The sequence below is a fragment of the Acipenser ruthenus genome, chromosome 25, assembly GCF_902713425.1.
Source record: "Acipenser ruthenus chromosome 25, fAciRut3.2 maternal haplotype, whole genome shotgun sequence".
NCBI classification, from domain to species: domain Eukaryota; kingdom Metazoa; phylum Chordata; class Actinopteri; order Acipenseriformes; family Acipenseridae; genus Acipenser; species Acipenser ruthenus.
In genome coordinates, this window is record NC_081213.1 from 21,604,209 (window position 1) to 21,616,945 (window position 12,737).

At 35.9% G+C, this 12,737-nt stretch overlaps 1 protein-coding gene across 3 annotated transcripts; it reads right to left on the reverse strand.

The window, feature by feature from the left end:
- Positions 1-377: 377 nt before the first annotated feature.
- LOC117414164 (serine/threonine-protein phosphatase 4 regulatory subunit 2-like) lies at positions 378-12,155 on the reverse strand. 3 transcript variants are annotated; one of them, XM_034023932.3, is made up of 11 exons: positions 11,937-12,155; positions 11,357-11,438; positions 8,910-8,957; positions 7,011-7,055; positions 4,786-4,956; positions 3,849-3,942; positions 3,582-3,619; positions 3,065-3,139; positions 2,759-2,902; positions 2,280-2,542; positions 378-2,162 (listed from the first exon to the last, which is right to left on the reverse strand). In XM_034023932.3, the coding sequence occupies exons 1-11, from the start codon at positions 11,968-11,970 to the stop codon at positions 1,828-1,830; spliced, it is 1,329 nt and encodes a 442-aa protein (XP_033879823.3). In that variant the 5' UTR covers positions 11,971-12,155; the 3' UTR covers positions 378-1,827. The 3 variants fall into 3 exon arrangements, with proteins under 3 accessions (XP_033879823.3, XP_033879824.3, XP_033879826.3); XM_034023933.3 differs by lacking the exon at positions 7,011-7,055 and having other exon boundaries at positions 11,937-12,154; XM_034023935.3 differs by lacking the exons at positions 7,011-7,055; positions 8,910-8,957 and having other exon boundaries at positions 11,937-12,154.
- Positions 12,156-12,737: the final 582 nt, after the last annotated feature.

Consider the following 12,737-nt stretch of genomic DNA (forward strand, 5'->3'; position numbering starts at 1 on the left):
GATTTATTAAGTAATCATTTGCTTCCATCATCCTGTTCTCCATGCTATATAGATTGCATGTTATATAGGGATAAAGAATGCAATATAGCATATTAGTGTTTTTGCTAATGTAATATACTGTACAAGCAATTCACTGTAACCCAAAGCAGCTCAGTTATGTGCACACTATATCTGGAAGACTACAGCATTATTTAATTTAGCTTATACAAATGGTGTTTGCTGGCTTCCATAGCTGGTGTTTTCAAAGCAAAGCAGCAGTTACTCTATAGACCATAACAAGCTTTAAAGTTAAATTTCCCAAACCAAAATACTGGTTACATAAAAATATATATATATACATTCAAATGCTACGGTTAGGAGGGGAGACACAGAACAAATTATTTAAAAGCTTTTATTGCTGCCAAAAGTAAAATAGTTGTGTCACTGATACAAATAAAGCATACCCAAATTTATAACTTTAACATTTATTGCTTTATATGAATACTGTATTGAAAGCCCAAGCATTCAGTTTACACACAGAAATTATACAATTGTATACCGTTTCACAAAGGCCGTGAACACTTATTACAATCTACAAAATCTACTTTACAGAAATTTAAAAATTCTAAATATATCAAAAAGTACAGTTGCAGAAACAGGTACAAACTTGACAGCCAGTAATTGTAACAAGTGTTGTAGCTGACGGGACGTGGAATATACAAAGTGGGTTGTACGCTGAAAATATCTGGAGACTGAAGCAGTATTTGTGCTTTGAGCTGGTCTTCAAATATGAAACAACCACTGGCTGTCAAAGTAGTATGTTCAAAAAATAATTCAGTTCAAAATTGTATATAAATTACGGTGGTTCAATACACCCCTAAAATTATATATTTTGTATTGGGCTTTTTTTACAACATAATGTTAACATGCTAGATTGCTCTTCCAATACAGTCCGTGGTATGTCTAAGAAATGACCTCTGCATACATAAATAATTTTAGAATAGCCGACTTACATAGTCACACCATTTGAAAAATGTGAGTTAATAACTTCAGAGTTTTTTTTTCTAATCGGTGCAATTACATTTGCTAGAAAAGGCATTCATTCTTTAAATCAAAGCTTCAGTCAAACAGCTTGTAATTAGCTCAGTCCCTCACATTAACCACTCTCCTGTAGCTAACTGAAACCCACTGATACAGGCACCTCAATGTATATGTGGTGAACAGTTTGACTTGCTTTCTTGGAATGTGTTTTAAACCTGGCAATTCAACACATTGTTGATTTTAGGGTTTCACATAGGTTAGGTTTTATGAGACGGAGATATTGAAACCCTGGCTTGTACAGTTTTAGAAAAGTACACCTTGGAGACAGGAAAAGAAAGGATTGTATGAACTGCACCATTCTAACAATGTTAAGAGTATTAAAAATGAAATTTGGAATTCTAAAATGAAACCCTAAAATGTGTTTAAATGTTGAAAGAACATTGAAGTATGAAAAACCTGCCACAAAAGTCAGAAAACCAGACAAAAGCTTGTATAACTAAATGTAATGAGATCCAAAAAGTTGTCAATTATAATTATAACCTTCCAGTTTAAAAACTTTATTCTAAATAAAAATCTATACACAAACCACTGATTTGACCAAAACAAGAATGTCAGCGGTAAGCCTGATCTGAAGGAGCTGGTATTCACAGTACTTAGGATGAGCAACTCTTCCAGGTTTTAACTCCTTTGAGAAGTCATGGAGAACCTTCTCTTTTGAAAAGCTAAATGTCCACTTTTATTACATATATTTTTTACAGTGTAAAATCAGCGCCTCAAGGAAAATACTGCACCAAAAATATTCTAGAATTAGTCTTGTTCCATAGGTTCTTCTGCAGTATCTGTAGCTTCAGTGCCATTTTCCATTGCACTCTCCGATGGAATTTCGGAAGTTTCAGCAGATGAAGTTGTCCCTGGTTCTTCATTCGCACTGCATTCTTCACTGGTGCTACTGACAGGGGCAGTATTCTCACTGGTTTCCCCGGCTCCAGTGCTCAAATCCTTCTCTGGCTGAGTCTGCTCCTCTGACTGGTCCATTTGATTACTTTCCTCCGTAGAATCTTCAGTGCCAGCAGAGACTTCACTCTGAACTTTCTCATCACTGGCTGCCCCATCTGGGGTTTTAGTCTGCGTGCTTGAAGGCTCTGAAAATATAAAAACACCAAGATTAATAAGGTATGTGCTTACAATGTACATTATGAAGTCAGCATTTTCAATTGTAATCTTTTCAACAGTATAAACTCTTAAAATGAATTTATTACCTTCCTCTTGTAACCCTTGTTGGTCTGCACACTGACTGCTCTCCTTCTCCCCCTCTTGATCAGCTGAAGACGTTTCAGCTTCCTCTGGCATTTCAGAAGAGCTTTCACTGGGTGCAGCTTGGGGAGGTTCCTTCTCTTCTTCCTCTTTGTCAAACTTCAGCCTTTTTACCTCATGACCCTCAGCCTCCATAGGGTCCTCTTCCTCAAGGTGTTTATTTTTAACTGGGCTGCCCAGAGCACCTTCCTCTTCTGTTGAAGATTCACTTTGAAAAGAAAAGCATTTTTATTTAGTTAGCAGTCTTGAAAAATAGCAGTTAGAAAAGGTATGCTTTTATCGGATATGCTAAACCACTGTGGCAAACAACAATCAAATACAGAAAGTGTAATGTCAATAAGTATGACAACAGCTTTAAGGCAGCATATTTTATTGAAGAGATTTAAGCAGTTTATTTATTTATTTTTTTACATTAAATCTTTACCCATGAGTCTTTTCCTCTGTCTGCTCTACTGTAGGTTCTTTATTTTCCGTACTGTCAGGTAAACCATTTGTTGCTAAAGGACTTGATAACGAGAGCTTTGGTCTAATCATTGGTCTTGGTGTTCCAGGCCCGTTTACATTGGTTCTGAAAAACAATTACAATAAGTTACTACAGAATATACATCAGCATAAATATAATAATTACGCAAACTCCAGAGTTAACACAGTTAATACAAGATCTTCACTTTTGCCAAAGGCAGTTCGACACTTTTGCCACACTTTCCCTCAAATGATTTGACAGTCTTACCTGTCTGAATACCCAGGAGAATTACCAGGAAACATAACTCCATTCATTCTGTTCAAACTACTGGAACCATTTTTCCTAAAAAAGAGAATGGAACTGAATTACAAAAGGAAATCAACTGAATTGTTATTTCGTGATACTCATAACTAAATGATTGTACCATCTGAAATCTTCAACTACAGAAGATGCAGAAAATAACACTGCCAAAAAAACTCCAGCTGTTAACTGCACACAACTTTCTGCAGTCAATTCATGCCCTTTGGTCAACAAAGATTTTTGCACATTGCGCAAAATCAACAGGAGGTAACCTCCCTCCCTTTTTCATACGCATAGATTTGCATAATGATTTTAAAATGTACATTACTGCAACAGTCAGGAGTATTTTGTACAGAGTAAACATGTATCTAAGCTAAGAGTACATGTAACCATGCATCATTTATTGTAAGGCATAGGACATGAACAAATGTAATATATTCTAAAATTGCTGAACATTTATTTATTTATTTTTTAGTTTACTTACTCTGATGTTGGATAAACACAGCTGACAACCATGACATTCTAAGAAAAAAAAAAGTGTTATTAAGATACTGATGGTACCTTTCTTTTGTATGCTTTTGTCTTTTTGAAATCAATACTGACAACAAATATTCTATCAAGTATTAGGCTATTTAAAAGTGCTAATGCAAGGGCAGATTAAATGTATGAGAAATGTATCCATAAATGCATGTGTTGGATCTCGATTCTTCAAAGAGCATCACTTCCACAACAATGATTTAATCATGCTTACCTTTTCTACACCTCTGAGAAATTTGTCTGTCCCTGCATAATTCCTCTTAGGATCAGTAAGTAATTCACAGAGTCGCTGAATAGTAAAGGGAATTCTGAAATTGACAGAAGAAAAAAAACAATGCTTTATTTATAGATACACATTGCAACAGATTCAAGAATACAATTAATACCCCAGGAAATACATTTCTAATACTTATAAAAAGGGGACATTAGAATTGAATAAGTAGGGTTTTGAGTATATTAAATAACTAGCATATTAAATGGCAGTAGACAAAGTATGTCAACTGTGCATATTAAAGTCTTCAGAGATCTTTCCATCTAAATAAACATAGTCCTTGATTATTCTTCCTGACAGTACATACAAATGAAACACTCACTAACAGTAAACTTGGGGTTTTACTACTGTAAGTGGATAGGCCCATAACTCATACTTTATTAACCACAGCAGATGGCGCTATTTCACTATATGACAAATTTACATTCCAGATAATTTAATGAGTGTCAAATTTAATGCATCAAAGATTCTAAAACAGAAAACATATTAATACATGTAAACAAATAAAGGAAAAACCCTGGGGCAGTATTACAGAACAATTTCCTAACTTGCTTTCCTATCGTATCTTTCATGCCTAGGATAGGATTTTTCGTAAATTGGTACTACAAAAGCATTTCCTAAGGCAGCAGTTTCTACAAGTTTTTTTTCTACAATTTCCCAAGTGCCTCATCCTATCCTAACATTAGTTAAGAAATCCTATCTAACGACAATGTTATCCATACACGACTGATCGAGTCTGAATAGTGTAGGTTACAGCTCAAGCTTCAGATAACTGTCACCAGAATACATAAATTACGGCGTCGATTCAGTTGTGGCAAAAACACGGGGCTCTACATTTTACTTGAAGAGAATAAAGGTGGAATTGGTCCTATAAACGTACCCATTATATCCATCTACGATTTTAAGTATCCGTTCCTTCATTTTCTCAAAGGGAATGTATTCCACATTAGGGTTAGCAGGTCCTCGTTGTTCAGGGGCTGAGGCTCTAAAATCATCCATCACCTTCTCAAGTTTAAACAGGAAGTAGCTTTTGAACTGCGACCATTGAATCCTGGAGAGAAGGAAATAAAAAAACAAACAGTCACCATCAAAATAAACGTACAGTACTGTATATATTTACAACACCGTTGCAATCAGAAATACGTATTCGTCAGAGCAATAAAAAGCAAAGCAATTTATTTAATTATATATATATATATATATAAATGAACCCTTTCAGTAACTTATTTAAATATCTAAAATTAGGAAGTGTGTGTGTGAAATTACAGCTACAAAAGTCCAAGATTTATCAGATGAATATGAAAAGTATTTTACTACACACATCCCCCACCACAGCTGTAACAAAATGAGAGAGGATCAGGAAAGTCCCTGTGACCTACACAGACGCCTCCACTACATTCCACCCCAGCAAGGGATACATTATTTTCTCTTTATAGCCATCAACAGACAGTGAGACGACTTGAACAAGTCAAACACTAAATCTTTGTTCTGTGATGCTCATTGGGAATGCATTTAAGCCTTTGTTAAAATACACTAGAAAACTATGCATTGCTTAGACATTCAGACCGCCAAACCCACACATATGCATTAGCCATGTTTGTGGTACTTAACCCGTAAATCAGTACTTTTATGGATTACAAAGGAGTTTTCAAACTACGGCCGGACTCGGCTTGTCTTTGTTTTCTCTCCTCCAAAGACAGGGTTAAGTTGATATTAAAAAAATAAAATAAATCATTCAGTACATAGCTGCTCTTGAACAAAATACAACCTTCACATTCATATCCACTATTTTCACCTACAGAAATATGGCAGACCATCAGCAATGGAGCTGCCGCAAATGGCAATAGTATAGTTAAAAGCGGAATAGTGACTGGTAACAAAATGAAACCAGTCTTTGTATAAAAAAAGAAAACAATAAATAATAAACTAGACATTTTTGTTTTTGGTACAGTAGTCCTCATTTCAAAAGTGACTGCTTCAAAAAGTTCAACATACATAATTTCCTGATTCCAGGTTGTAGCTGGCACCTCTAAATTATACTGCTCCTTGACCTCCCCGATGGTCCTACAGACATAGGATCCATCCATATATTTAAACAGAAATGCATCCCAACACCGATGCAGCAAAATAACCCACTACACTGTGACTACCATGCACAGGCTGCAGCACGAATTCACAGCTTTTCTTCACTCCAGAAGAATAAAGTTGCAGTTTCTCACCATGACCATGTAATATAAAATGGATAAGAAATCAGTCCAGAAACGTTATTCAACTACCCCTCTTCAATCTCAAATTCTGCAAGGCACAGCAAGACAAAGAATCGTTCCTGTGGCTGCCTCCCCAAAATTCTAATTGTGTAAGGGACTGGTCCTTCACACAGATGTCTGTGCCACACCAGCGTAGCATACAGCTTCCCACACTACTTGTGCCCAGTGATGCTTCCACATGGATTTCTATCACACATTTCAACCAGTAGTGGGATTACCAGACTTGTTTCGTCAGACGTTAAAAACCAGTGATACTTGCCAACATGAAAAACATAAAATGATATACTGTAGAAATACATGAGCAAGGAAGGTTAATTAAGACCCCAAAAGCAATTTAGTAAATTATAAATCAATACCTCAAAACCAGAATGACTAATTTCCTAATTATTTTTTTGTCACAAAATGCTAACTGACTACCATTATTTCTCAGTACCTCACATTTAGTCCAAGCTGTGTTTAAAATTAAAGTTTGACAAATGTACCTAGACTTAACAAGTGGCCCTTCTGATGGGAAAGAATAAAAAAAAAAAAAAAAAAAAGGAATTGCAATGTGTGTCAAAACCTACATTTCCTAAAAATCAGTGTGAACAATCTCATTTTGATCTTTAAACCTCTTTGTGCATGCTTACATCCATCATTTATGAACATTTTCCAACCAAAAAAAAGCAATCCGTTCCAAGTCAAGTGTCATTTACCATGTGTAGTCTTCAGTCTTCCCTGTTAAAGGGACCAGCTGAGTATTTGCTGGGAATTCAATGCAATTCAAACAGAAAACTGTACCCAACTATAGTATTTCAAGGGTACAAAACATCAAAACCTAGGTATAATATTTAATTACCACGCTTGTTCAGAACAAATTCCCTTTTCTTCATTGGTGTGAGAACTGAATAGAGAAAAAGAAAATTATGGGATATTTAACAGGAATTTAAAGACTTTATTAAATTGACAGTTTCATTTCAACAAGAACATAAATTAATTTTAACTATCAAGTGTTCTAACAACCAAATACAAAACTGCTTTCAATGTCAGGAATTGGGAGATGTCAGTGTGTGGACTGTCGATTAATTTCCTTAAAGGAGTGACCTCTATTAGGATGCAATCGTTAGGACATAAACAAACAATGATAGCGCTCTACAGTCATTTTGAAAACCAAACCAATCAGACAGCAATCCATTGCGCTAAACAACCCAAAATCAAATTACAAAAAGGTTTCAGATGCCAATCGTGGTATGGCACGCTGCATTTAAACCTTTCCAGTCTTACTGTGTTCCAGAATTGTTTAGAAAACTGTTCCAGAAGGCTGCACTTACACTTGTATGAAACAGCAGGGGGTACTTCTCTCAGGAGAAGAGAATATGAGCATGCGCACTATGCAAGGTGAAGACATCTGACACTGGTGTAATAACGGGCGCCATCATATGAAGTGCTTGCGGTGGACGTTGAAGAGGATTAGAAAAGCTTTTGGAAAGGTAAGCAACATACATTTAATCTTATTTTACTTTTACTATGTTAGTGTAATGTATAACGCAGTGACTATTTAAAATCACTGTATTTAACGCTACCACCTAGTTAATCAAAGGAAGGCAGCAAGGTGAGGATGTAGCTGGCTTGGGTGCAGTGCCTGCTGGGAATTCTCTCAAATTGTTCCGGAACGTGTCCTCAGCGTGGTTACACTAGCAAATATTCAGGCTGTGCCAATATCTAATCCCAATTTGACAGAATAAGGATGTGTTCCGTTGCGTTTACACCAGCAAAATCTTCCTCAATACGTCCTCTTGGCCGCTCATTCCAGAATATTTGTGCAAGTGTAAAACAGACCTATAGTGTCACATAGCGCGACTCAATCATTCTTAAGTTACAGATTTACAAAAATGTGTGGTTTTACAAATCATAAAATTGATTAAAATGGTCACTGTATATTAGGCCTATCAGACTTGTGATAAAAACATTTGTACCATCAGTAGTGTTTAAAGTTTATGATATACTCCCCCTCCCTTTCCACGTTGTGCTTTTCCAAAAATGTTGACACTGCAAAAACTTCAGGAGTATTTTTTTTTTTTTTTTTTTTACTTGTACTTGAGCATTTAGTTAAAAAAATTCAGGATGTTAACATTCAGCAGCTTCTATTACAAGCCCAGGCAAAAGTAGAGTTTTTATATAGTACACTAGGGTGTATGCTGTGTTCACTAATTTGCATCATATGTGCACAAGCTTTTGTGTTACACATGCAACACTTAAATCCAACCACTAAATTTACAACGTAATTAACTTTTTACAATATAATAAAATTATCTTCATATTATAAACAAGTTTGTGTTCAGAAATGTGTTTTAAAGACAGCTAGTATGAAACTGTAGACATTCAACTTATTTGATATTATTATTATTATGGAGTCATTTAGCAGATGCTTTTATCCAAAACGACTTAGACTAGGGGGTAAAATATGCACCAACAACTGCTGCCGTCACTTACAAATAGGACCTTGGTTTTATGTCTCATCTGAAAGACGGCGCACAAAGAAGTTAAGTGCCTTGCTCAGGGTCACACACAGTGAGTCAGTAGCTGAGTGGGGACCGCCTGGTATCAAGCCCCTTTCTTTAACCACTGGACCACCAAGTCAGCCATCCATATTAAACTTGGCACCCAAATATGTTGTGGAATTAAAAAAGCAGGCCAAAAAAAGATACATCTAAAACTCTACAAACTAAAACATTCTTTAGGTAAAATATTTAGTTACCAAGCTTGTTCAGGACAAGTTCCTCGTTCTTCATCTGTGCGAGAACAACTGAATGTGGAAAAATAGAAATGGTGTAGGTATTTAACAAAAGACTAAAACCAATATCATAATCTGTATGCATTGAAATCATTCAGTGGTTTACACAAAACAGAAAACAAATGATATAATTATTGAAATATGAGAAGATATCTAACATAGTAAGATAAACAACTTTACTAGATTTTTGTTAGTCAGAAAGTTTGGCAAGGTATCCATTGAGCTTTCAAAAATAAACTTTTGAATACTTTTGATGCAAGTTCATCACAGTGCTCCCTCGCTACAACGCGTGTCTCGGGGGACACACAATATGAGCGTTATAACCGGAGCGTTACAAACGGGGGATGGGGTGGGGTGCGCCGCGGAACACATAACACACATCTGACTAAAATACATAATAAAATAACTCCCTCTATAATGCACATATACTGATACAAAAATGTAACTTTCTGTGAATTAATCATGCATAAAGCACCATGTAATCAACGCTATATTTTTTACAAAAAAAAGGTAGCATTCCTTCTCGTGGATCATTTTAGCAGTTTTTAAACTATAAATAGCCTGGCAAACCAAGTGCGAGAAGGAGAGCGGGTCGTGCGAGGGTTAGAGGGAATGGGCTTGCCCCAGGTTCGGCTGCCGGAGCGGGGCTGAAGCAAAGCTGAAGCGTCTCGTCTCCCGGAGAAAACTGCAGCTCCTCTCGCAACAAAAAAGTAAATACATTAGGAAAGATAACCACGTAATAGGCCTAATATTTATTTTGTTGTAAAACGAATACTGAATAAGATGTCTGTGTTATAAAGTGCCAGTACAGCTTTTCTTCAGTTCAGATACTGTATCAAAAGGGAGACAGAAACGGAAGTTAGACTGAGAAGTTGTTGACAGTATGAACAACACCGGTATTGTATTTACTGTAGAAATATTGCATGAATCACTATTGGGGGAGTCGGGACATGCTGTAGGAGCGTTATATCCGAGGCGTGTTATAAATCGAGAGCCTTATAGCGAGGGAGGACTGTATATCAAATCACATTGTCCCTAGGGCTATAGATATATATTGTTTTTTACATTTGGGTTACATTTTGTCACAGACTTCCATGTCACACAGTTTAGCTTGAGTGGTGCATTCAGTTAAGGTACAAACCACAAATGTGCAGTAGCTTATGTCAAGTATGCCATTAAATACACAATTTTATTTTCATTTGAGAATCTTACAAAATTAGCTACAGTATTAATAATAATACTAATAATAACTACATATATAAATAGTATTAGCATAAAGATTATTTTTGGATTGACAAAGTACAACAATTTAGTCTACATTAAGAGCAAATTAACCTGTACAGTAGTTTAAAATAATAATACTAATCTATACAAAGTGATGCCCACCGTAATATAATATTAGAACATTCAGATTTCATAAGTAGTAAGAAAGAAGATCTAGTTTTTTAGTATTGGAAAAAGATCATGCTCCGTACCCAATTTGCAGTTCACTAAAAGTCAGTTCATTGTGCCTTCATGCAAATGATGTAATTATTGTTTGCACAGCTGTTTTTACATTCCAATATAAGATACATTACATGCAGCCTTTATAATCCACTTGTATTCTTTATTTACAAGAACATTTTATGTTTATAGTACCAGGATAACCAGTATGAGGTCAGACCTTGACCAATATTGCTAGTTCAATTACAGAAATTGAGCATCACAGTCCCTCTTATTTGGACCAACCTCTACTAACATTTCTATTTTTAATCTACCTTTACACAGAAATGCTTTGGATTAACCCTATATTCCTAAATCTTGCTTTTAGGCATAAGTTGTTTTCTGACACCTCAACATTGCTGTTGAGGCATGTGCATTACAATAATCTATAGTGTGAAGATTACAAACAAATTGAAGTCATGGAGTAGTGTAATAGCCTGCCTCCTTTGGCATAATGTAGCAATGTAAATCTTTTTGCTCAGCGAATGTGCATGGAGTCACTAAGAAATGTTTTTAGATTAGTTACATTAGATTTTTGTAGCCACAACAGCATTTATCAATATAGGGTCACAGACTTATGGCCAGAATACTGGCAAAACACAACCCCAATACAAATCTGTCATAAAAGTGGTACTGGTGTATAGAAAAGGCTATTTCATGTAAAAATTGTGGTCCTTAAGTGTATAGGGTTCCCTTTTATTTACATGTAGAAAGGAATGGTTTTGCTAAAAGTTATATTTTGTGCATACTCTACAATAAACATTTGATTTAAACCGTTATAATACTTTTATACGTACTGACTGAACAAGCTATAGCATGTTTAAACCTAACTGCAGTTCCCACAGCCCCCAGTGGAGCCAGACAGTCTCTGAGATCTCTCTCACATTCTACCCAGAATAAATAATAGGCCTCTTCTCTGATTGACTCACATTGTCTCTCCAGTTTTTGCGACATGACAAAGAAACTGGTCCAAAACTGGACACACTTCCTTCTTCCCTTCCTTCTCAAAATCTGGAGGGAAAAAATTAAAACAGGAGAAAAATAATTGTAGTGAAATACACAAAGCATTCAAAACAGTCTTACAGCTAGCCTTTAGTACAATATGCTTCAAAAGTTAACAGCAATACACAAGGGAAATGGTAAAACAATATATAGATTACTGCCTGTTTCCTGAAAAAAATAAACTTTCCCGATAAAGAAATATATTATTATTATTGCGGCCTTACGTAATACAATGTTAGTTTACAGTCGCTAAACAGTAACCAGTATTGAGTAAACAACATAACACACGTAACGCATTAAACCAACCAAAACTATTCTCGCATACGACTTTTGTCATCAGAAGTTTAAAATACCAATGTAATAACCCTTTTGTTTGAAAATGATGTTTGAAAAATGAACACACAACATACAGGCACATTGAACACATTACAACACTTGTCGCTTATTTCCCGCCACAATAATTCTTTCTTAGCAAAGTAAAGGTAGAATTATAAAACATGTATGAACCTTTCAGAGCCTCTAGAAGTGTGTCGATTTCCATGATTATGGTGTGAAATGTAGAAGCTATTTTTCTATCTACCTCCCCCTTATTCCAACAGGAAACAGACAGAAAGCTACGGCGACGGAGACAAAAATCAGCACTTCAATATGGCGCCCGTGACGTCACTGGCTACTGCCTTCAAACTCACGGAGCATGTAATGTGCGTCCGAGCCCCCGAAGGAATAGCATGGTACTGACAACTATGCAGAGCCATAGCAAAACAGCATAATGTACACATAACGTCGTCCTACTACACTGGTTAAAGGCATGGCACTGTGCAAGCAGCTGGTAAGAGCAAGTCAGGCAGCTGCGACAGTATTATTCTCTGGTTTACATTTGGATTAGACTGCTATTGTTTTGCAGTACTAGTATCATATGATGGTTATATAGCATTATCCCCAGTTAACACTAACTTTCAAATCGGTGTCTGCTAGAATTTTTTATTTATTTGTTTTGCTAAAATAATAGTGTTATTCACTGCTGGGTGGTATGTTGAAGTTCATAATTGTGTATCATATTTCTATGGATTGTACATGTTGCGCTTGGCATCATATAGTTACTCATTCACAAATAACGCTCATACACACAGCACATATCGGTATGTGTAACTAGTTTAGCCAAGGACAGAAAGTAAACCACTGGCAGCTTTAAATAAATAGATTCATTGTTTGGGTATTGTTAATATTGAATTCAAACGTGGAGCATTTACTTCAGGTTCCACAGACCCCAATTTGCACTAATTTTGGACTACCTAATGCTTCCTTAGG